General features: G+C 39.4%; 1 protein-coding gene across 1 annotated transcript in view; it reads left to right on the forward strand.

The window, feature by feature from the left end:
* The window catches only part of LOC136864337 (uncharacterized protein KIAA2013 homolog), a 299,319-nt gene that overhangs the window by 8,595 nt on the left and 264,475 nt on the right, over positions 1-26,249 (forward strand). The window contains exon 2 of the mRNA XM_068226239.1: positions 25,371-25,434. Coding sequence (XP_068082340.1) covers positions 25,379-25,434 — 56 coding nt within the window. The 5' untranslated portion in view covers positions 25,371-25,378. The remainder of the gene's footprint in view (positions 1-25,370; positions 25,435-26,249) is intronic.

Here is a 26,249-nt window from a genome sequence, read left to right on the forward strand (position 1 = left end):
ACGACCGCATTGTAATCGAAATCGACTTTCAACCTATTAGGTCGTGTTACGTACATTTAGTATGTGCCGAAGAGATGTTAAGTACAGAAAAAAAATGGCCAACCAAACACCAGTGGGATCCGAACCCACAACCTCCCGAGGTCGCGTTGGTAGCTCTACCAATTGAGCTATGGTGGCCTAGTTCTTTTTTTGGTTAAGTAGATAAATTTCATAATTCGTCCGTATTGAACCAAGATTACAATTTATTAAAATTCGTATCTACCTTATTCAATACATTAAAATACATTTTAATGGAAATGGAATGACATTTTAATGTATTGAATAAGGTGGATACGAATTTTAATAAATTGTAGTTCTTTTTTTGTTCAGTTGGAAAGGATCTAAGCTACAGGTCTGGCTCTATCCTCTTACAATCCTCAGTGACTGCATGTCTTCGCATACAAAAGTAGCCAAACTCCTATGCAACCTTTTTTTTCTTTCCTGCACTGTCTCATCCAAACGTAGGAATGGAATTACTTTCACGATGTGCAACTGTATTTGTACCTTGTCCTTACGATGCGCCCATTTTATGTGATTTCATAAATTTGACGTTCCTCCACCTGTACAAAAGATTTGATTGCAAATTTTACAAGTAGCGGATTTTCTACCTGGACTGCTAGTAAAATACTGCCATGCTTGGGAGGACTGTCATGGCATTATTGCTCCTTTCTTATTGCATACATCGGTAGAAAATATAGCGCAACAACTTTAAACAAAGATATGTATATATATAGTATAAGGAAACACAGATAGAACGGACGTCTCAGTCCGGAGTCTGAACAACAGCACAGTGATGTTGCGAGAGTAGCCTGGGTCGAAGGTTTACTGAAGCACCCGCAGCGCTATACGGAGTATTCGAGTTGAATCGCTGCTCCGCTGTGACGTCACGTAAACCCGAAGAACCGAGTTATTCTACAGTTCTACTCGCTCCGTCCCCACCACTACTAATTACAATACCAGTACCATATCTCACTACTAAGCACAAACAGAAATGAAAATTGCAAGTTTGAAATTTGCAAGAACTACTGTACTCAAATATTACCAACAAAGCTAAATGCCGAGACAGGTTATTATTAGTAGCCTACTATGCTCTAATAGATACACACGAAAGATACACACGAATATAGCAGGCTAGATACGTTAGCCTACTATCTAAATATACTGTATCTACACTACAAATCTCAGCTGAAATGTAGTTATATCATTTTTTACCGCTGGTGGATTATTATTATTTTACCTACTACACGGGACGGAGAATAAAAGTGTCCTTAAATGCTGAAAAATAAGAGGTTGTCTACAATAATTTCTGTCCAAACTTTGCTGGGGCTTGAACTGTAATATTATTGGGATATAGGAATTTGATTATTAACTTTTACTCAATGAATAAACAAAGGTGGAAAGTACAAAGTATGCAGAGAACTAAGACTACAAATTATTGGAATAAAGTAATCAGCTGATTTTGTATTTATTTACACAACTACCATGTGCATGTAGCGACAATCATCAACAATTCTAATAGAATCGTCAACAATACTAAAACTGTTAAGTACCGTAATTATCCAGTGATATTACTGTGTATTCTCTTTAACTTCTTTTTAAATCAAGTTTACGGATGTATCGTGTTAGTTAATTTAATAAATTATTACCTTCGTGATAGTTTGAACGGATATCCATACGAGATATCGGAAAAGTTGCAGCGGAAGATACAATGAGTTACAACTCTTTATGATAATCTGCCTTTGTAAGTATTATACCAACGAACCTACAGATATTTAAAAATATTGTTTTAAAAGTTAATATTATTACCTAAAGTATTTGTTAGGGCCACGATCGCTTCCTTACTAACCCTAGCCCTTTCCTATCACATCGCCATTATACCTAGGCCTATTTGTGTCATAAAGGAAAAACTGTAATAAATGTAAACGTCTTCTTTATAACAGAAATGTTGACCACCTGGTTAGTGCTGCTGTGCTGCTTTTTAAAAATTTGTTTAGTGGAAAGATTGCACATATCACTAATATGTGTAATAATGTTGTAGGCTATAGGTCTGATGTGATGTAATTCTGGTGTTTTACATTTGAAAGAGGAATTTATGTTTGGGAAGTAACATAATCATACTGTGTTGTTATACACCTACTTCATGCCATTAATGTTCATGATACCGAGCTCGATAGCTGCAGTCGCTTAAGTGCGGCCAGGATCCAGTAATCGGGAGAAACATCCGAACAACATAAATTTAGAAGAAGGATATAAAATCAGTAATTCTTGGATGCCTATCATTCATAGTTTAAGACATGCAGACCACAACATAAACACACGGGCCGAAACCCCATTACATAAGAGTGCGGGCAAGCCCTCACTACCTGGCTCTGACACATACTTTCCAGAACACTCACGAGACAGCCAGGGCTTACGTCAGCCAGAAAGACTAGGATATAAAAGGCCAAGGTCAGGGCCACTCTAGTAGTGAAAATTGCTGGCTGGGAGACTGATTACCTCGGATCGAGTAGGGGGTATTTCAGTCGCCTTGACAAAGAATACTGCAATGTATTCGAAACGTCGGCAAACTGTACGTGATGTACAGACAACTACTACATGGTTCAACCTGGAAATTAAATTAAATAATTCTTAACACCGTGGAAGCTTCACCTCTAAGATTTGTCAGTACTCTCTTTACGTAAACAATATACAAGTGGAACACAAAAATTAAAAAATAACCCATAGAAGCAAAACATGAAGATAAAAATGAAACACTAGGCCTATATACAAGTGGAACAGGAGATTAAAAATAAAACTATACAAGCAGAACAAGAAAATAAAAATTGGGGGATGTTTAAGTTTCAAATGTCTAGTCATTGTGCCGATTGAAGATCCCTTTGGAGAAAAAATAGAAGAACATAAATTCCATTTCACTCTGTCCGGTTTTATTCTAGTAAAAAGTTGTAAACGGGACCGGACTACCATCTTTCGTACGGTATATATTACTAGGCTTCAGTGAAAACACTCTTACAAAATAGAAGCCATTAAGTTATCCGCATGTACTGAAGGCCAGTTGCTGGTGCAACGGAACTCTGAGAACAAAGAAGATACAACGGAACACTCCAGCACATGGCGGCACACCGCTGGTATCAACAGTCAGCTAGTGGGCGAAGGGCAGTGCGTAGTGGCGTTTCTGACGGGATAGCGAGTTACTGTCTCGGTCTTGCTTGAGAATGTTTCAGAACAACTGACGCTCCATGTTCTGGACCAGCGGAACATAACTGAGCACCGGCACAGTGTGCTAAAACAGGGACAGTGCCCAACCCTAATTGTCTGCTGTCCATCTCACAATATTGTCTAGGCCTCCCCCCTGCAGTTTTTAATTATGCTGTAGTTAGTAATGATATCTGTCTAGTCAAGTATCTGTATTGAATTATGGGAGTAGCACCTTCACATGGCCACCCCCCCCCCCCCCCCACCTGTAGGTGGTGGCTGCAGAGGAAGAATACACCCACGGTATCCCTTGCCTGTCGTACGAGGCAACTAAAATGGCCCTCGGGGGCTCTCAACTTGGGAGCGTGGGTTGACAACCATGGGGCCCTTAATCGAGTCCTGGCATTGCTTCCACTTGCTTGTGCCAGGCTCCTCACTTTCATCTATCCTGTCCGTCCTCCCTTGGTCAACTCTTGTTCTTTTCCGACCCTGATAGTATTAGAGTATTCAAGGCCTAGGGAGTCTTTCATTTTCACGTCCTTTCTGGCTCTTGTCTTTCTTTTTCTGGTACTTCAATTTTTAAAGTGTCGGATCCCTTTCTTTACCTCCTGTGGGTGGGGGATGCAGATGAAGAATACACCCACGGTACCCCTGCCTGTCGTAAGAGTCAAATGAAAGGGGTGACCAAGGGATGCTCCTTCTGGAACCATGAGACAATCTGTGATTATTACCATTATACAATGGACACCATCGGTTGACTTTACTTGTGATTAGTACTACTACAGGTGCCTGGTTGTACTCACTCTTTGAGCAATAATCACTACTGCCTGAGGAACACGTACTGCTACTGCCTCCAGCTGTGTCTGTGGTTAGTATCATTGGGATGAGGATTACTATGGGAGTATGACCATAATGTGAAGACCACCATGGGTCTGAGTTGCCTGTGGGTTGTGCCATAATGTGGGTGTATATTTCAACCCTTATTTGGCCATTTTTGGCTACTTTACACAATTGAAAAAGACATCTTAAAAACTACATGAATATATACAAATATGATACAAAAAAATAATTGATGAAAACATGGATGCTTAAAAAGTTATTTAAAATTTGAAATGTTCATCTTAAAATATCTTTTTGTTTCAGACTTATTAAAAGTAGGTAATATTGTGAAGGAACATTCTCGTCATAAAGCTGTATGTTTATCAGACTAAGTAGGGTGATGATGATGATGATGATGGTAATGTCCATTAATGCACTTATTTAGTTTCTTCTTTTTTTTCTAGACTCCATCAGAAGAGAAAGAACTACCAGTAATATTGACATCACAGTTCCGTGTTGACATTTTTATTATTACCACAAGCGATCTTTTTGACGATTAAAATCTGTCCACCACATTAAACAAGGAATTCCACCCCCTTCCGCAACTTGGTCTGATAAATATCGCTGGTCAGCATTGGTTTTGTTAAAAAAATAGGTGTTTATTATGTAGGCCTATTTCCATCTCCTGATTCCAAAAATGAAGTCAGAATTTTTTCATCAACCACAATTTTTTTGTGTATTGAAATAATTGTTTCCTGTTTATTAGCATTTGTGGTATATAACACACTCATCAGAAGGATTATTTTACATCTATATTTCATCCCACTGTGTCAATTGACTTATAACGTTTGGTGATTGTCTCCTGTGTTTTCAGGAATGACGACTGCATTTCCCTTACAAAACTGTCATTGTAAAGTTCTAGTTCTCAGTTGGTTACAAGCTTTGTTTAAGGGAAGAATTTAATCCTGTGTTTTTATGAGTTGTAATTGAATGGTGATGGAAGTGTTTAATACCGTATCTAATGGTGTATTGTAAGGAGTAGTATATAAGTGTATAATGTATAAGAAACATGTCTCGAAAGTGTCTTAATGATGGAAACAACTTCTGTTATGTACGTAGTAGGCTTACTTTAAAAGCGCAGAGGTGAAATTTTACTTCTCTAGTTAGAAAGCTTATGAGCGTTATTTTGAGAACAAAATAGACAACAAAACATGGGCCCCAGACATCTGTTGTTCCAATGTGTAACACTATTAAATGTCTGGTTAAATGGATCCCACCATATGCATTTGCAGTCCATATGATATGTCGCGAACCTAAGGGTCATTTTACAGACTGGTACCTCGGCTTGTTACACATATCTGGAATAAGTTCGAAGTCCAGACATACTCTTACTTATCCATCTTTAGATTCAACAACTCGACCAGTACTTCATGGGCCAGGACTTCCCATACCAACTCCACCAGATGACATAACAATTGGCTGATGTAATTGAGAGTGTTCCTGATGTTCAAAATGAATTAGGCTACAGATTTTGTGCAAGATGTTACTATAAATGAACCTCACTTTCTAGCAAAGAAGGATTTAAATGATTTGGTTTGGGATATTGGTTTAAGTAAAAATAAGGCAGAATTACTTGCCTGAAGACTGATAGGCTGGAAGCTACTCTGCAGAGTGACACCAAAGTAAGTTTCTTCTGCAAATGTCAAAAGGAGTTTGAGCATATGTTTTCTAAAGAGGAAAATGCAGTTTTCTGCAGTGATGTTGATTCTTTGTTGGAGTCACTGGGTGTTGAGCATGAAAGTGAAGATTGGTGTTTATTCACAGACTCTTCATATGCAAGTTGGAATGGAGTGCTGCTATATAATGGAAACAAATATCCATCCATTTTATTAGCCCATGCAGTTTGTATGAAGAAAAGATATGAGAACATGAAACTCTTGCTGTTCTGTATGACAAATATTCTTGGCAGATATGGGGGATGAAAAAGTTGCAGCTATTTTACTTGGCTTACAGCTTGGCTACACTAAAATTTGCTGCTGCTTGTGTAAGTGGGATAGCAGAGGGAGATGTAATCATCATATAAAGAGGAACTGGCCAAAGAAAGAGTCACTTAATGCAGGAAAAGAAAATGTTCATCAACCACTTGTAGGTTATGAAAAAAAAACCCTGTGGGTGGGGGAAGCAGACGAAGAATACACCCACGGTATCCCCTGCCTGTCGTAAGAGGCGACTAAAAAGGGCGACCAAGGGATGATTATATTAGAACCATGAAACTCTTTGTGGTTAGTACCACCATGCGGGGAACACCATGGGTTGCTTTTCCTTGCGCGTAGTACCACTATGTTAGGTACCAAATAGGTTTGTGATTAGTTGGAAACGAGAGCACGATTAGTGATTAGTAGCACTATCTGAGCGACACCATGGGATGACGGAACCCATGGTTCAGGCTTGCCTGTGATTAGTACCCACTACATGAGGAAGACCACAGGATAGTACGAGTCCCTGTGGTTAGTACACTTAGGTGATGAACACCATAGGTTTGCGTTGCGTGTCATTGGCGCTGCAATGTGGGAAACACAGTAGGTCTGTAATACATGCGTGAATTTCATTACCTGTGAGTAGTACCATAATGTGTGGAATACCGCAAGTCTACGCTACTCTTGATTAGTACCGCAACATGACAAATACCATGGTTCTACTTTTCTAGCAATAAGTACCATTATGAGGGGCCGATGACATGGATTTTGGACTCCTTTTGACTACAAACAAAATTGATTCAGTATCGTGCTAAAGAAGCAGTCCCTTGGTCAGTAATACTATTGTTTTATGCTAGCTTCTGTGCATGTGAGGCACTGGGGGTCGGTTTCACTGATCTTTTTAAATTCATATCCGTCCGTCCATCCATCCATTCTTCATCCTCACGTTTTGAATTGTGGTCAGTGGAGGATTTTGGGTTTTTAATTTGTCATTTCATTTCATACCATTAGGGACCGATGACCTAGGTGTTAGGCCCTTTTAAACAACAAGCATCATCATCACAGTTCTGAAAAAATGACTTACTGCCTCCACTGCATATCAAACTAGGCTTGATTAAGAATTTTGTGAAGGCAATGAATTGGAATGGCAGTGCATTTCTCTTCCTGAAAAATAAGTTTACAAGATCACTGAATCACTGGTTGTGGCATCATACGCAACCATTAACCTGGCTCAAGGGAGAGAGGGTCACCTTCCCTATTCTCCACTTGAGTAATTCTTGCCTGGCGCATCCACGCTGCGGGGGTGGGCATCCTCCACATCAGTAGGCCGGTGTGAAAGGATGGCTAAGTTCAGACAGGGACCCAGCACCACGGGGTATAACGTGGAACCCATGCCCAGGGTTACGGGTGAAGACCTTAATGGCATCTTTGGCACAGAAGGAGACCTTCGGAATGGCAGAGATGGCGGATGAGGCAACCCATCCTCCCTGGGGAAAATTAGAAGAGGACACCGCTGCCTCGTGGAGAAGAGGGATCTTCAAAGGCTAAGGGAGTAAACCCCGAAAGAAAATCCTCACCTGTGTTAGGCCTAGCAAGTCAACAGTTGAGTATGAATATACTGCTTTCAAACCTAAAACAAGCCTCGGATAGAAGAATAAATTAAATACCGGACATGACAGTTCTTCTCGTACCGTCCAAATTTATGATGGCCAAAAGCCTGATGCTCATCGGAGATACCAGAAGACACAAAACCCTCCCAAGAAAGAGCGACTGAAAATTGGTACACTCAATATCCTTACTCTCACGAACAAATATGAAGAACTTGTGGACCTTATGGAGAGGCGTAAGCTCAAGGTATTGGGGTTGAGTGAGACAAAATGGAAAGGATATGGGAATAAGCCCTTGAGAAATGGATATGTGCTGTACTGGAGTGGGAACAATGATGAATCCAAAAATGGAGTTGGCTTCCTCCTTCATAAAGATAGACACAGACAGATGTCAAATATGTGAGTGATAGGATCATCCAGATGAGACTAAGTGTTGGTAATGCACATCAAACTCTCCTGCAAGTATATGCACCGCAGACAGGATGTACCACAGAAGAGAAAGAGCAAAAACTGTAATAAACGTAAACGTCTTCTTTATAACAGAAATGTTGACCACCTGGTTAGTGCTGCTGTGCTGCTTTTTAAAAATTTGTTTAGTGGAAAGATTGCACATATCACTAATATGTGTAATAATGTTGTAGGCTATAGGTCTGATGTGATGTAATTCTGGTGTTTTACATTTGAAAGAGGAATTTATGTTTGGGAAGTAACATAATCATACTGTGTTGTTATACACCTACTTCATGCCATTAATGTTCATGATACCGAGCTCGATAGCTGCAGTCGCTTAAGTGCGGCCAGGATCCAGTAATCGGGAGAAACATCCGAACAACATAAATTTAGAAGAAGGATATAAAATCAGTAATTCTTGGATGCCTATCATTCATAGTTTAAGACATGCAGACCACAACATAAACACACGGGCCGAAACCCCATTACATAACAGCGCGGGCAAGCCCTCACTACCTGGCTCTGACACATACTTTCCAGAACACTCACGAGACAGCCAGGGCTTACGTCAGCCAGAAAGACTAGGATATAAAAGGCCAAGGTCAGGGCCACTCTAGTAGTGAAAATTGCTGGCTGGGAGACTGATTACCTCGGATCGAGTAGGGGTATTTCAGTCGCCTTGACAAAGAATACTGCAATGTATTCGAAACGTCGGCAAACTGTACGTGATGTACAGACAACTACTACATGGTTCAACCTGGAAATTAAATTAAATAATTCTTAACACCGTGGAAGCTTCACCTCTAAGATTTGTCAGTACTCTCTTTACGTAGACAATATACAAGTGGAACACAAAAATTAAAAAATAACCCATAGAAGCAAAACATGAAGATAAAAATGAAACACTAGGCCTATATACAAGTGGAACAGGAGATTAAAAATAAAACTATACAAGCAGAACAAGAAAATAAAAATTGGGGGATGTTTAAGTTTCAAATGTCTAGTCATTGTGCCGATTGAAGATCCCTTTGGAGAAAAAATAGAAGAACATAAATTCCATTTCACTCTGTCCGGTTTTATTCTAGTAAAAAGTTGTAAACGGGACCGGACTACCATCTTTCGTACGGTATATATTACTAGGCTTCAGTGAAAACACTCTTACAAAATAGAAGCCATTAAGTTATCCGCATGTACTGAAGGCCAGTTGCTGGTGCAACGGAACTCTGAGAACAAAGAAGATACAACGGAACACTCCAGCACATGGCGGCACACCGCTGGTATCAACAGTCAGCTAGTGGGCGAAGGGCAGTGCGTAGTGGCGTTTCTGACGGGATAGCGAGTTACTGTCTCGGTCTTGCTTGAGAATGTTTCAGAACAACTGACGCTCCATGTTCTGGACCAGCGGAACATAACTGAGCACCGGCACAGTGTGCTAAAACAGGGACAGTGCCCAACCCTAATTGTCTGCTGTCCATCTCACAATATTGTCTAGGCCTTCCCCCTGCAGTTTTTAATTATGCTGTAGTTAGTAATGATATCTGTCTAGTCAAGTATCTGTATTGAATTATGGGAGTAGCACCTTCACATGGCCAACCCCCCCCACACCTGTAGGTGGTGGCTGCAGAGGAAGAATACACCCACGGTATCCCTTGCCTGTCGTACGAGGCAACTAAAATGGCCCTCGGGGGCTCTCAACTTGGGAGCGTGGGTTGACAACCATGGGGCCCTTAATCGAGTCCTGGCATTGCTTCCACTTGCTTGTGCCAGGCTCCTCACTTTCATCTATCCTGTCCGTCCTCCCTTGGTCAACTCTTGTTCTTTTCCGACCCCGATAGTATTAGAGTATTCAAGGCCTAGGGAGTCTTTCATTTTCACGTCCTTTCTGGCTCTTGTCTTTCTTTTTCTGGTACTTCAATTTTTAAAGTGTCGGATCCCTTTCTTTACCTCCTGTGGGTGGGGGATGCAGATGAAGAATACACCCATGGTACCCCTGCCTGTCGTAAGAGTCAAATGAAAGGGGTGACCAAGGGATGCTCCTTCTGGAACCATGAGACAATCTGTGATTATTACCATTATACAATGGACACCATCGGTTGACTTTACTTGTGATTAGTACTACTACAGGTGCCTGGTTGTACTCACTCTTTGAGCAATAATCACTACTGCCTGAGGAACACATACTGCTACTGCCTCCAGCTGTGTCTGTGGTTAGTATCATTGGGATGAGGATTACTATGGGAGTATGACCATAATATGAAGACCACCATGGGTCTGAGTTGCCTGTGGGTTGTGCCATAATGTGGGTGTATATTTCAACCCTTATTTGGCCATTTTTGGCTACTTTACACAATTGAAAAAGACATCTTAAAAACTACATGAATATATACAAATATGATACAAAAAAATAATTGATGAAAACATGGATGCTTAAAAAGTTATTTAAAATTTGAAATGTTCATCTTAAAATATCTTTTTGTTTCAGACTTATTAAAAGTAGGTAATATTGTGAAGGAACATTCTCGTCATAAAGCTGTATGTTTATCAGACTAAGTAGGGTGATGATGATGATGATGATGGTAATGTCCATTAATGCACTTATTTAGTTTCTTCTTTTTTTTCTAGACTCCATCAGAAATAGAAAGAACTACCAGTAATATTGACATCACAGTTCCGTGTTGACATTTTTATTATTACCACAAGCGATCTTTTTGACGATTAAAATCTGTCCACCACATTAAACAAGGAATTCCACCCCCTCCCGCAACTTGGTCTGATAAATATCGCTGGTCAGCATTGGTTTTGTTAAAAAAATAGGTGTTTATTATGTAGGCCTATTTCCATCTCCTGATTCCAAAAATGAAGTCAGAATTTTTTCATCAACCACAATTTTTTTGTGTATTGAAATAATTGTTTCCTGTTTATTAGCATTTGTGGTATATAACACACTCATCAGAAGGATTATTTTACATCTATATTTCATCCCACTGTGTCAATTGACTTATAACGTTTGGTGATTGTCTCCTGTGTTTTCAGGAATGACGACTGCATTTCCCTTACAAAACTGTCATTGTAAAGTTCTAGTTCTCAGTTGGTTACAAGCTTTGTTTAAGGGAAGAATTTAATCCTGTGTTTTTATGAGTTGTAATTGAATGGTGATGGAAGTGTTTAATACCGTATCTAATGGTGTATTGTAAGGAGTAGTATATAAGTGTATAATGTATAAGAAACATGCCTCGAAAGTGTCTTAATGATGGAAACAACTTCTGTTATGTACGTAGTAGGCTTACTTTAAAAGCGCAGAGGTGAAATTTTACTTCTCTAGTTAGAAAGCTTATGAGCGTTATTTTGAGAACAAAATAGACAACAAAACATGGGCCCCAGACATCTGTTGTTCCAATGTGTAACACTATTAAATGTCTGGTTAAATGGATCCCACCATATGCATTTGCAGTCCATATGATATGTCGCGAACCTAAGGGTCATTTTACAGATTGGTACCTCGGCTTGTTACACATATCTGGAATAAGTTCGAAGTCCAGACATACTCTTACTTATCCATCTTTAGATTCAACAACTCGACCAGTGCTTCATGGGCCAGGACTTCCCATACCAACTCCACCAGATGACATAACAATTGGCTGATGTAATTGAGAGTGTTCCTGATGTTCAAAATGAATTAGGCTACAGATTTTGTGCAAGATGTTACTATAAATGAACCTCACTTTCTAGCAAAGAAGGATTTAAATGATTTGGTTTGGGATATTGGTTTAAGTAAAAATAAGGCAGAATTACTTGCCTGAAGACTGATAGGCTGGAAGCTACTCTGCAGAGTGACACCAAAGTAAGTTTCTTCTGCAAATGTCAAAAGGAGTTTGAGCATATGTTGTCTAAAGAGGAAAATGCAGTTTTCTGCAGTGATGTTGATTCTTTGTTGGAGTCACTGGGTGTTGAGCATGAAAGTGAAGATTGGTGTTTATTCACAGACTCTTCATATGCAAGTTGGAATGGAGTGCTGCTATATAATGGAAACAAATATCCATCCATTCTATTAGCCCATGCAGTTTGTATGAAGAAAGGATATGAGAACATGAAACTCTTGCTGTTCTGTATGATAAATATTCTTGGCAGATATGGGGGATGAAAAAGTTGCAGCTATTTTACTTGGCTTACAGCTTGGCTACACTAAAATTTGCTGCTGCTTGTGTAAGTGGGATAGCAGAGGGAGATGTAATCATCATATAAAGAGGAACTGGCCAAAGAAAGAGTCACTTAATGCAGGAAAAGAAAATGTTCATCAACCACTTGTAGGTTATGAAAAAAAAACCCTGTGGGTGGGGGAAGCAGACGAAGAATACACCCACGGTATCCCCTGCCTGTCGTAAGAGGCGACTAAAAAGGGCGACCAAGGGATGATTATATTAGAACCATGAAACTCTTTGTGGTTAGTACCACCATGCGGGGAACACCATGGGTTGCTTTTCCTTGCGCGTAGTACCACTATGTTAGGTACCAAATAGGTTTGTGATTAGTTGGAAACGAGAGCACGATTAGTGATTAGTAGCACTATCTGAGCGACACCATGGGATGACGGAACCCATGGTTCAGGCTTGCCTGTGATTAGTACCCACTATATGAGGAAGACCACGGGATAGTACGAGTCCCTGTGGTAAGTACACTTAGGTGATGAACACCATAGGTTTGCGTTGCTTGTCAATGGCGCTGCAATGTGGGAAACACAGTAGGTCTGTAATACATGCGTGAATTTCATTACCTGTGAGTAGTACCATAATGTGTGGAATACCGCAAGTCTACGCTACTCTTGATTAGTACCGCAACATGACAAGTACCATGGTTCTACTTTTCTAGCAATAAGTACCATTATGAGGGGCCGATGACATGGATTTTGGACTCCTTTCGACTACAAACAAAATTGATTCAGTATCGTGCTAAAGAAGCAGTCCCTTGGTCAGTAATACTATTGTTTTATGCTAGCTTCTGTGCATGTGAGGCACTGGGGGTCGGTTTCACTGATCTTTTTAAATTCATATCCGTCCGTCCGTCCGTCCATTCTTCATCCTCACGTTTTGAATTGTGGTCAGTGGAGGATTTTGGGTTTTTAATTTGTCATTTCATTTCATACCATTAGGGACCGATGACCTAGGTGTTAGGCCCTTTTAAACAACAAGCATCATCATCATCATCACAGTTCTGAAAAAATGACTTACTGCCTCCACTGCATATCAAACTAGGCTTGATTAAGAATTTTGTGAAGGCAATGAATTGGAATGGCAGTGCATTTCTCTTCCTGAAAAATAAGTTTACAAGATCACTGAATCACTGGTTGTGGCATCATACGCAACCATTAACCTGGCTCAAGGGAGAGGGGGTCACCTTCCCTATTCTCCACTTGAGTAATTCTTGCCTGGCGCATCCACGCTGCGGGGGTGGGCATCCTCCACATCAGTAGGCCGGTGTGAAAGGATGGCTAAGTTCAGACAGGGACCCAGCACCACGGGGTATAACGTGGAACCCATGCCCAGGGTTACGGGTGAAGACCTTAACGGCATCTTTGGCACAGAAGGAGACCTTCGGAATGGCAGAGATGGCGGATGAGGCAACCCATCCTCCCTGGGGAAAATTAGAAGAGGACACCGCTGCCTCGTGGAGAAGAGGGATCTTCAAAGGCTAAGGGAGTAAACCCCGAAAGAAAATCCTCACCTGTGTTAGGCCTAGCAAGTCAACAGTTGAGTATGAATATACTGCTTTCAAACCTAAAACAAGCCTCGGATAGAAGAATAAATTAAATACCGGACATGACAGTTCTTCTCGTACCGTCCAAATTTATGATGGCCAAAAGCCTGATGCTCATCGGAGATACCAGAAGACACATAACCCTCCCAAGAAAGAGCGACTGAAAATTGGTACACTCAATATCCTTACTCTCACGAACAAATATGAAGAACTTGTGGACCTTATGGAGAGGCGTAAGCTCAAGGTATTGGGGTTGAGTGAGACAAAATGGAAAGGATATGGGAATAAGCCCTTGAGAAATGGATATGTGCTGTACTGGAGTGGGAACAATGATGAATCCAAAAATGGAGTTGGCTTCCTCCTTCATAAAGATAGACACACAGACAGATGTCAAATATGTGAGTGATAGGATCATCCAGATGAGACTAAGTGTTGGTAATGCACATCAAACTCTCCTGCAAGTATATGCACCGCAGACAGGATGTACCACAGAAGAGAAAGAGCAATTCCTTATCGAACTTGAGGAACAAATAACAGAGGAGAACACAATCATTATGGGTGATCTGAATGCCCAAGTTGGTAAAGAAAGACTAGACTGTGAAAACATCATTGGCCCACATGGCTATGGTAACAGAAACTCTGAAGGAGAGAACCTGATTGATTTCTTTGTGCGAAACAACTTAATCATCCAGAACACATGATATCAGAAGAGGGACAGCCATAAAATAACGAGATACAGCTGGGATGGAAAGCTCAAGACTATGATCGACTTCATCATCACTGATAGAAAAGCGGGTCAGTATGTTACAGATGTTAAGTCACACCAGCGAGTACCTAGATAGCGACCATCGGCTATTAATAGCTTATCTAAAAGATGTTCATGTGCCCAAAATTAAACAAAAGAAAATGCCAAAGATTAAGACATGGCTGTTGAAAGATATGGAGAAGAAAGGAAACTATGAAGCAAGGATAACAGCTAAATTACCCAAAACTGAGAAAGGGGGAGTAGAAGAAGAATGGTCCATATTCAAAGAAACCCTTGTAAAAGAAGCCACAGAAATTTGTGGAAAAAAAAGTGCCACACCAAAAGAGAAGGAAACACCTTGGTGGAATGACCTAGTGAAGACAGCAGTAAAAGATAGAAATATACTGAAAAGAAAATTAGACCTCAAAAAACATGAAACAGATGATAGACAAAATGAATTAGAAATTGAACATCTAGCACAGGAATACCAGAAAAAGAAACTGGCTGTAAAAAGACTAATCCAGGAAGAAAAGGAAAAGTGCTGGGATGACTTTACTACAAGGATAGAGGAAGACTGTCAAGGAAGTAGGAAACTACTATACAAAATAGTAAACAGTAAAAGAAATGAAAATATAAACATCCTTGCACTGGAAACAGATGATGGTAGCTTAATACAAACAGAGGAAGGGATCAGGGATGAAATGAAGAATTATTTCAACATGCTGTTAAATGGAGATGGGGGCAACACCACCACCAATGATTGTAGTGTAGATGAAGCCGAAAGCAACAAATACTCATTAACATGGCTTGAGGTAGAAACAGCACTAAAGAGCATGCGAAATGGGAAGTCCCCAGGCTTTGTTGATCTCAGCTCAGACATGATAAAGGCAGCTGGAATACCAGGCTTGAATTGGCTATATAGAGTGTTATCAGTGATTTGGGAAAGTAACAAAATTCCAGAAGATTGGAGTAAAGGAGTTGTCATCCCGCTGTTCGTAAGGGGCAACCGATGGAAATGTGGAAATTACAGAGGCATCACGCTGTTGTCACACTCACTGAAGCTGCTGGAAAAGATCATAGAAACAAGACTTAGGAAGATAGTGGAACCTTTGCTTGAGGAAGAACAACATGGGTTCAGGAAAGGTCGAAGTACTGTGGATCTTATCTTTGCAGTAAAGATGCTGACACAAAAGTACTGGGAATATGGAAGAAATCTTGTGATTGCATTTGTGGACATTGAAAAAGGATATGATAGTGTTCCTCGAAACAAGATACGGGAATGTCTGGAAGACGCTAAAGGTGCCAAAGTACTTAATTGGCAATGTCAAGATGCTATACCAGAAGTGCTACAGCTGTGTCCAGATAGGCAACAGACGATCAGAATGGTTTGAAACAAAGAGAGGTGTCCAACAAGGAAGTGCTCTGTCACCACTCCTGTTCGTAATAGTAATGGACAAGGCCATTAAATCTATCAAGAAAATGGACAGTGAACCAAACGCCCTCGTATTTGATGATGATGTGCTTTTATGGGGAGAGACAGAAGCTGAAGTTCAGAAGAAACTTAATGAATGGAACAATACATTCAAAAATTTTGGACTGAAGATGAGCAAAACAAAGGCAGTGGAAATGACCATCAACAGGGAAGGAACAAGCTCAAATATATTTCTGGAAGGAGCAAAAATCGAATCACCTTCCCACTTCAAGTACCTCGGAAGCACAATATCGAAAGACAACACTGTTAGGCAGGAAATACTCAGCAGGACACAGGAAGCATCGAACTTCTACAGTCAAGTCAGGAATCTCCTCTGGGACTGCAAAATACCACAGAAAGCGAAAACAATCATGTACCACACTTACTTCGTACCAATCCTTACGTACGGTTTAGAGACGTACCTTACTAAACAAAGACTTCAGTAGAATCCAAGCAACTGAAATGAGATTCATTAGAACCATGAACCAAACAACCAGAAAGGACAAGATCAGAAATGAAGTGAATAGGAAAGTAGCTGGTATTGAGGTTCCTATTATCATTGTCATAAAGAAACGCAGACTTCAGTGGTATGGGCACATAATGAGAATGAACAGGGAAAGACCTGCCAGAAAATATTTCGACCTTAATCTCATAGGAAGAAGACCACAAGGAAGACCAAGAAAACGTTGAATAGAGACTGTAAGATCAGATGTGGAGGAGAGAGGATACAAATGGGAGGATGTACTGGATTAGAAGATGTATGGAGACAGAAGGAGATGGCGAGCGCTTGTACACCACTCCTGGGAAACTGGAGTTGGGAAATGATGATGATGATGATGACTGAAGCTAAATTGAAAGACTATTTGTTGACCATTAAATAAGGGAACTGATGAACAATACAAATTTTGAAAAACACTTAAATATGCAAGAAATAGCCACATGGTTGTCTTCCAAAATGTTGTCACAAACTTTCTGGAAACTTCAAGTCTGAGAACTGCAGAGAACTTTTCAGTGAGCTGATTGAGAAGTACAAGATCACAGGATGTAGTATGTTCTTAAAGAATATACTTCTTTTGCACTCCCATCTCCTTCCATGTAAACCTAGGAGCTATTAGCAATGAAAGTGGGGAGCTTTTCCACCAGGACATCGTCAAAATGGAAAGGCGCTACCAGGGCAAATTGGGTTGAAATATGTTGGCAGACTACTGTTGGACACTGAAGAGATATGTTTTTCAAGAGAAGCACAGCCGGAAATCTACTTTATTATTTTAAGTAGGTACTGTAAATGTAATTTCAGATGTAAAGTAAACTCGTGTCCTCATCCTGAGGTAGTGCAGCTCTTTTCAGGCACATCCCCAATGGAGGTGAGCTGTACGTACCATTTCAACCACATACCAGCCTCCTGCCAGCCTTAAATTTCTGGCAGTACCAGGAATCAAACCCAGGCTCCTGAGGATGGCAACTAATAACACTAACTATTACGGTACGGAGGCGGACATTTCAGCTATATAATGTATAGGTACGAGAAGTGTTTTACACGGGATTACTCAAAAACACTTGGTGATGGAAGTTCTGTAAAAACACTTGAAATAATCACAAAAATGTCACCTGGAATCGCCCATTGTTTCCCTTTTAACATGCAAAAGCTTCAGTTTTGTTGAGAAGTGTAGTCAGCTTTATGACTAGAATGTTTCTTAGATCACCAACTTTTAATAAGTATGAAACAAGAAGATATTTTAAGATACACTTCAAGTTTTAAATTACTTTTTGGGCACCTCTGTGTTTTCATTAATTTTCATATATTTGTATAGTTTTTAAGATATCTTTTTCAATTGTTTTAAGTAGCTGAAAGGGTTGAAACGTGTTCCTTTTTTCTTTTTTTCTTTAACGTTGCTTTACGTTGCACTGACACAGATAGGTCTTACGATGATGACGGGATAGGAAAGGGCTAGGAGTGCGAAGGAAGCGGCTGTGGTCTTAATTAAGCTAAAACCCCAGCATTTGCCTGGTGTGAAATCGGGAAGCCACGGTAAACCATCTTCAGGGTTGCAGACAGTGTGTTTCATACCCACTATCTCCCGAATGCAAGCTCACAGCTGCGACGTAAAGCCCTTAGCAAAAAAAAAAAAAAAAGTGAAAATTCTTTTTTAATATTTGAGAATTAGCTTAGCTATTTTGATACCGCTGCATGGCTGAAATTAACAGGGAACTTCAGTCTTAACTCGCAAAGATGTGCAGCTCTCTTTGTTTTAGGTACTAACAATGACTTGAAAACCTACAACCTGTTTTCCAGTCATTGACCCGGTCAGGGATGGAATGAATGAAGCCCCCATCTTGTGGCGAGGATAGGAATCGTGCCGGCTGCCGAGGCCTGTCACACTCATCTGGGGCAATGATTAATGACTGACAGATGAAATGAAATGATATTGGAAAGTGTTGCTGGAATGAATGATGACAGGGAAAACCAGAGTACCCGTAGAGAAACCTGTCCCGCCTCCGCTTTGTCCAGCACAGATCTCACATGGAGTGATCAGGTTTTGAACCATGGAACCCAGCGGTTAGAGGCCGACGCGCTGCCACTTGAGCCACGGAGGCTTCCACTGACAATAACTTCCTCCTCACTAAAATACTAGGTAAAATAGTCCCCACTTTGGACCTCCAGTCTGGAGGGCTGGGTTGGAAGATGAAAATTAATACTGATATTCTGCAAGTCGGAATGTTAGAGTCAGAACTGTTGTAGGATACAGAATCTGAAAAGGGAAATGGAGAAGCTGAAGGTAGATTGGCTGTTATGAGTGAGTTATTTTGGCAGACAGACTGACGCAGACCTCTAGGGACTTCTACTGCTCTCATCATTAAATTATTAAACACAGAGACTCCTTTCACAAAGATCTTGAATGGAGAGAACCTTTTATTTATATTATGGTAAGTAATATTTAACAATATTAAATTGTTCTTCAGTTAAGGTCTACCATGGGATTCCTTTCCAAAAATGATTTGTCAGTGCTCAAAATAGTAGAAATTCACTAATTGCGCCACAAGTTTTATAACCTTATAATGGATTTGAAATAGTACAAATCTTATGCAGAATACCTTGTAGAGGAGCGAGATGTGTTCACTGCGACAGCCAGGGACCCACCCACCAGCCCTCAGAAGACCATTTACTTTAATAACCTAATGTAATTTAGCATCCGCCATTCTTCATTGCTGAAGTATGCAGTAGCATTTCCTTTGGCTGAGACATGGTTGGATATGACATCATTCCCAGCAATCAAGTCAAATGCCTTCCGTTACCAACCCGCGCACAATAAAACACAACTAATGGTTTTTTACACTAGTCAAACCTAACAAATCCAGACTAATGACTTTGTCACTAGGTTGAATGGTAATTTAATTCAGCTTTTTGTAACTGTCCAACATAGGCCTCTAGCATTCTGTAGGGCAATATCAGCGTATTCTAACAACCGCCTCATGGACCTAACCTAGGGGCTTATGTCCAATCGTTTTGTCACTAGCTGGACCTAACCAGTCCAAGAAACAAGTAGTGACTCATATTGTGTGCCACCCTGTATGGCAACTCTCCATTCATCTGATATCACTCCTGCATGGAAACAGTAATTAAATAAATATTCCAGATATAGCACTATATTTCAATCCAAATTTCCCCAGAAATCTTATCGATCCCAGCTGCTTTTCTGGCTTTCAACTTTTGTATTGTTTTGAAAATGTCTTTATTATCATAGGTACATTTCAGTGATACGCCATTATTCGTCACCTTCTATCTGGACATTTTCCTTATATCACACTATCTTTACATACTGCTGGCTGAACTACTGCTTTCTGTAACTTCTTATACACTCTTGTTCATTAATGATCCCTGAAATATCCTTTCTGGAACCTGTTTCTGCCTTAAACTGTCTTCACATATTCTCCCACTGCTCCCTGAAATTCGTATGGCTGCCAGTTATGTTTTCCATCATGTTGTCCTTAGCAGACTTTTTTTCTAAATTCCATTTTCTAATGAGCTCCTTCAGTTTCTCCTTACTCCTGCAATTTCTTTCTAATTTGCACCTCCTTCATAACCTCTTTATTTCCCTGTTATAGTATAATGGGCCCTTATCACTTACATACCTGTTTTCACACTCTTCAACAGTTGCTTTAAACCCATCCCATTGGCTGTTTAAATTTTTATTTACCATTTTCTGTTGATCATAATTGCTTTATAAAAATTTCCGCATGCTTCTTTTACCACACATGTTGTCCTTGGAAAAGCAAAGTATTGTAAGCGACAAAATATAAATTTTACAGGAGATGATAAAAACTATTCGTGAATCAAATACTTAGTAAGCTTTGCTGCACCTTGATTCATTCTCTGTCACTATGTCACCACCATCCTCGGAGAATACACATCCTAGATACTTGAAATAACCTACCCATTCCATTTTTGTATTTCCAATCTGACATTCAATTCTCTTAGAGTTCTTCCATACTGACATCACTTTAGTCTTGAAAATACTGATTTTCATATCATCGTCATTGCTGCTAGTTCCAAGTTCCAAGGTATCAGATTGCAGGCTTTCACCACAGTCTGTCATGAAGACCAAATCCTAATGTTTCACTCGGAACAATTTGTAAGACTCAAGACATCCACCGGTGCAGATTCTAAGTGTCACTGTAAATTTCTAAGTTCTCGTTCACACAAGGTTACAAGTATTACTGTAGTCAAATATTTTAAAGACTTACATAAATTCTAAGTTCTCATCTACACATGAGATTTATAAGTTCCATTTGTACTCACGTAATATAACGCTCACTTTTAACAAAATTTCTGGCAGGCGTTCAGCATTTCGAGCAATATTGGCATAATATGGCGAGCCTGACATTTCATAGCTTCCAACAATGAATGCTGCATGCCCCTGACTGGCTATCTCTTTTATACCATTTTGTGTATTGAAGTCACCCACTGGTACTATTATATTGTCTGGCTACATGGCTAAATGGTTAGCGTGCTGGCCTTTGGTCACAGGGGTCCTGGGTTCGATTCCCGGCGGGGTCGGGAATTTTAATCGCCATTGGTTAATTTCGCTGGCACGGGGGCTGGGTGTATGTGTCGTCTTCATCATCATTTTATCCTCATCATGACGCGCAGGTCGCCTACAGGTGTCAGATCAAAAAGACCTGCACCTGGCCAGCCGAACATGTCCTCGGACAATCCTGGCACGAAAAGCCATATGCCATTTCAATTTTCACTTATATATTATCGTGGATTATCTGTGGATTCACTGGATGGTTATTGCTCAAACTTGTACACAGAGATGTTTTTATGCTTAAAATGACATATCTCTCATGTGGTTAGGTTTATTAATAATGAAGTGTTTGATTTCTTCGACATGGAAGGTTCTGGACTGTGTGACATTATTTGTCCTTGGCTGCAGTCTACGCTACCGCTTGGCTGCAGTTTGGAGTGGGCTGCCTTGCTTGCCCCTGCCAGATTTGTTACAAACACAGCTGAGGTGAGCTGAAGCGAGTTGAAGTGTTATTGCATAACACTCAAGAAATATTTCATATACTATGTGTTCCTGGTACAATAAATACATACATAATGTGTTAATGTGGAGAATATCTTGAAATAAAATCTCCCATTTTCACACCAGGCAAATGCGGGGGCTGTACCTTAATTAAGGCCACGGCCGCTTCCTTCCCACTCCTAGCCCTTTCCTGTCCCATCGTTGCCGTAAGACCTATCTATTTCGGTGCGACATAAAGCAACTAGAAAAAAAAAAAAAAAAAGAAATAAAATCTTAATTTAAAACTGAATGTTTGGCTGAATATCATATAACACGAAAAGGATATCTTTATCTGGAATATACTGCACTTGATCTCATCATTTATCGCTGTGATGATATTAAATTTTGACTATTTAGCTATAAGTGTAAATGTACTCCATCCAGATATAATTGTATTTTTATTAAATATGTAACCCGATTTGCTGAAGTTTCACTGGGGAAGATTTTTAGAATGTTGGTTATGAAGCTAGTAGAAGTTAGGGTGTACACTTCTATCTGAGTGGTAATGTTTGGATTCACCTCTAAGTTAGCATACTGTTTTTGAAGCAAGACCATACAGCATTGCCCATGGTTATTTGCCTGGTGTGTGGGGAAACTCCAGTATGGTACCTTTGAATACTAATAGTAGGTCATCATTTCTGTTCTCATTATGCAGAATATTTTTCACATTCTGATGGAGACAGTTGTTTAACAAGTTAGCTGCCATGAGAGTCCATCTGAACCAACACCCTAGATAATAGTAAAGATTCCCGCATATCTCATTGGGCCAGCATCAGCTGGTCGCTAGGCAATTACGACTGTGTCTCTTGCATTGACTTGGCGCTGTCTAGTGGATGTTATATAAACTATGCAAGCAAGAAAGACTTTGATACATATCAGTGACACAATACAATCACCCGATGGGGTAGGCAAGACATTTTACAACACCTCCAGAATGACATCATATGAGACTTACTCGTGCGGGTGCAGTCGGGTCAGCCATACAATTTTACGTCACAATAACCAAAATAACATTGACAAATCAATTAAAATACATGAAAATGCAGGATATTTTATTTTAAATCTACACAAAATAACTTTTATTCATTTTTATGGCCTGAAATAGATGAAAAGGCAGAATTTGAGTGTAAAATTACAAAATGTCTTACGAATTTTTGTACTTGCGGTACCGTAGCTAATGATCCTTCTATTTAGACAAGAATTATAAAATATTTATACGCTTAGTTGGCTTAAAAGTGAAACATAACATTATACTCTATATTTACACAAAAAAAAGTAGTTTTGGAACAGTTATTATGGAAATTATAAAGAATATGAATAATTCACATAAAAGACTGAGAAGAACATGGACTACAAAAGACATGTTTAAAACATCAACAGATTACTTATGAAGAGTTTTGAAACAGTCTTTACACTAAAAGGACATATTGCGACACTATTCACAACTGTTGTCACCTTCTTCAGATTCTTTGTCTTTCAAAGACCTGTTTCCATAACCCTTCTGTAGCAAACTTTGCAGTTTCTGTGGATTCTTATTTTATTCTTTACTTCTCCTGTAAGGACGTCGAATTCACACAGGTAGTGGTGCCCAGTTACTTTCGCAGCCATGATTACTTTGTCCTGTAGTCCCATGAGTGCATGAGGTAGGCTTCCTTTGAATGTGGTTATGGACATTCCATGGCTCTTAGGTCGACTGTTTGCCTTTGTAAGCAAGCCAAGTAATAACAACAGCTGCTCCAAGAAAAAGTTCCTCAACAACTTTGTGATACCACTTTACTGTTTTTCTGATGGCAGTTCTGTAGGTTGACATCTGATCTAAAACATCTAAGTTATTCCTGTTTGGGCTTTGTTTTAATCGACTGGTATAAGGGGCTTGGAAATTATTTAATTTTTTCTGTTCCACTTCCCTGTGTCAACAAACTCAACAGGGTGTTTCGTGGATATGTTGACTTCTCTTTTGTCAAGCCATTTTGTCATCACAGCGCTGCGTGCGTTCTCAAACCAGTCCTTTCCCCTCTTTTCAATTTTTTAGCTAGCAGGTCCCAGGGCAAACCTCGTAGGTTTTTCTTTACTGTGCCAACAAGATGGTTGTTTCTTGACAGCAGTTGATTTGCTAGTTCCATAGAGGTACTTGTCTACGTACAGCACCTGTTCCTTGTCTAAATAATTATTCATCAGTTCCATAATTACGGATATTGCCCTCGATATGCTGTCATTCATTGCAGTTCCTTTCCCCATATAAACCTTTACAATGTAGGTATATTCACTCGTATCACAAACTTTGAATATCTTGATTCCATACTTATGTTTGAAAACTACTTTTTCCTTTAAATGGGGTCGTGCCCTTGTATATTACTAGACTTTCTTCAGGGGTTTTTAAAGTCTGAAATAGTTCATTCAGCTTCTAGAGAAGGGGGATTTTTTCAAGAAGACCTTCTCATACCATATTTTTGTTATCAGTGAAATGCCAGAACTGGAACAGTAACTGAAATGGATTCCTACTCATCTAACTGGCCATAAAATTTTTATATTGTACTTTCTTCGACCAGTAATCACTAATTCTAGGAAACAATACTAATCCCATCCACAGGAGAAGGCCAAGAATTTTTTAAAAATTTCCTCGCAATTTGTTGGACACCATTTGTAAAGTCCGCTACTTTGTTGTAATCTACAACTAAGAACGACTTTGATGGTATTTTGGTTTGTTTCGTGAATCATAAGCTGAATAATGCTCATGATGGTCAGATGGTTTTGCTGTACATGGCAAATGAAAAATGTAACCTGAATTACTGGTAAAAGGAAAATGTATTTGTTATCCTTCATGTGTGTCTCATTCCATGTCTTCATCCACCTCTTCTGCATCAGGCTCGCTTTCATTCAGTGTGGTATCCTCACTTGACAAATCACTTTCTGAGCATTCATCATCACTGGGTGATGGAAATTCCAGATCAGGGTCTGAATTCCCAATGACATTACCACCACAGGCTTCACCAGGATGTACATTTTTACTTGCAGCATAATCACTTTCATAATACTCTCATAAGATCTTCAGCATGTTCAGGCTCACTCAGTTCAGTACAGTCAAAGGAATGAAGAATGCCATTTTTGTCTTAAATAATTATTAGTTTTTGCAGCTACTATCACACAGGACAAACTTTGTATGAAAACAACAACACTGGCTACGGGCAGTCACTTGTAGTTCTTGTGCCAAACAGCTGCTGAAATCTGTTTTCGTCATGGAGAGTTCAAAACCTTATGAATATATAATTTACAATATGATGCGTGGTTGAATTAGGCGAACGCCATTAAGGTTCTTAGTGCTTAGAAACATGTTTTAGGATTTTGTCAAATAATGTGCATGTTTAAATATGGCTGATGATGACCCCGAGAAGTGTTGAAACTAGTCCCATGTAATGTAAATACAACTATGTATTGTATAGGTGGAAAACTCTCCTGTTTATATGTTATCTCAGTTCAATACGGACCAACAACATGAAGTTCATAACCCTTGACAATTTTATAGGCCCACAGCGACCAAAGGTATACTTGCCAACCCTGTCGGCACAACAATTTCATCTCCACTCTTTTTGAGATTTTTGTCTCATTTATGTTTTATAGGAATTCAAAACAAGGAATAATGGAGTTACTGTGTTAAAATCAATTTGGCACTTACAGAGAGGGAAGCCAAAATGGCTTGGCAACTAATGTGTTAATGTTATGATTTTAAAATGTATACTCTTAACTCTCTTCTAGGACCCATCATGGAGCTTCTGGAAGTGATGAGGCGATGGAAGAGGACGTTAGATAATTATTTTACGTAAGTTTCTGTTGTTACCATTGTGTTGAATCGTCCTTTTGTAAAACTAGTCTCTCTACCATACTTGGGGGCATGTACAGTATTTGTTAAGTGCTGAAATAGACAAGTGGTATTTTTTCTTCTGAATTTTAAAATGAGAGGTTAGAGAACTTATGAAAATAATATATATCTCTAGTGGAGCACTGTGAGATAGTACTTTGAGATTTGGTATCATCTAAGGCAGCGATGTCCAGAGGAGCTACCCTGAAGCTTGGCTCAGGGCTTGGATGCTCAGAGAGGGCATGGTAGGGACAGTGACATGACTGAATGCAGTGACAGATTCATTAAATGTAATATGTTTTTAAGTATTTTAATGTTTTCATATACAGTAGATTCTTCCAAGAATAACATGAAAAGTTACTTTTGACAATAACTTATTATTATTATTATTATTATTATTATTATTATTATTATTATTATTATTATTATTATTATTATTATTATTATTATTTGCTTTTTTGTTTGTTAAGAGGGAAGCCATACTTTCCAGCGTCATTTCGGTTAAATGTATCTTAAATTATATTAAACTTGTGGCTCGACAGGCTGAAAAGCTTTTAAGTTACAATAACTTATTATGAATGTATAATTACATAAATTAAAATTGCTTTTAACGAAACATGAAACAATAATAATCTTACAAAAAGCATATGAAATTTAGTGTATATCTTTGTGTTACAAAATAAATGAAAGGAGCATTTTTTCTTCAAGAAAACCAACACATTTCAGATTTTTAACTTAATTTGAAGCACAGAGGGAATTATGGATACTTCACTGAA

The sequence above is a fragment of the Anabrus simplex genome, chromosome 2 (assembly GCF_040414725.1).
Source record: "Anabrus simplex isolate iqAnaSimp1 chromosome 2, ASM4041472v1, whole genome shotgun sequence".
Lineage (NCBI taxonomy): Eukaryota > Metazoa > Arthropoda > Insecta > Orthoptera > Tettigoniidae > Anabrus > Anabrus simplex.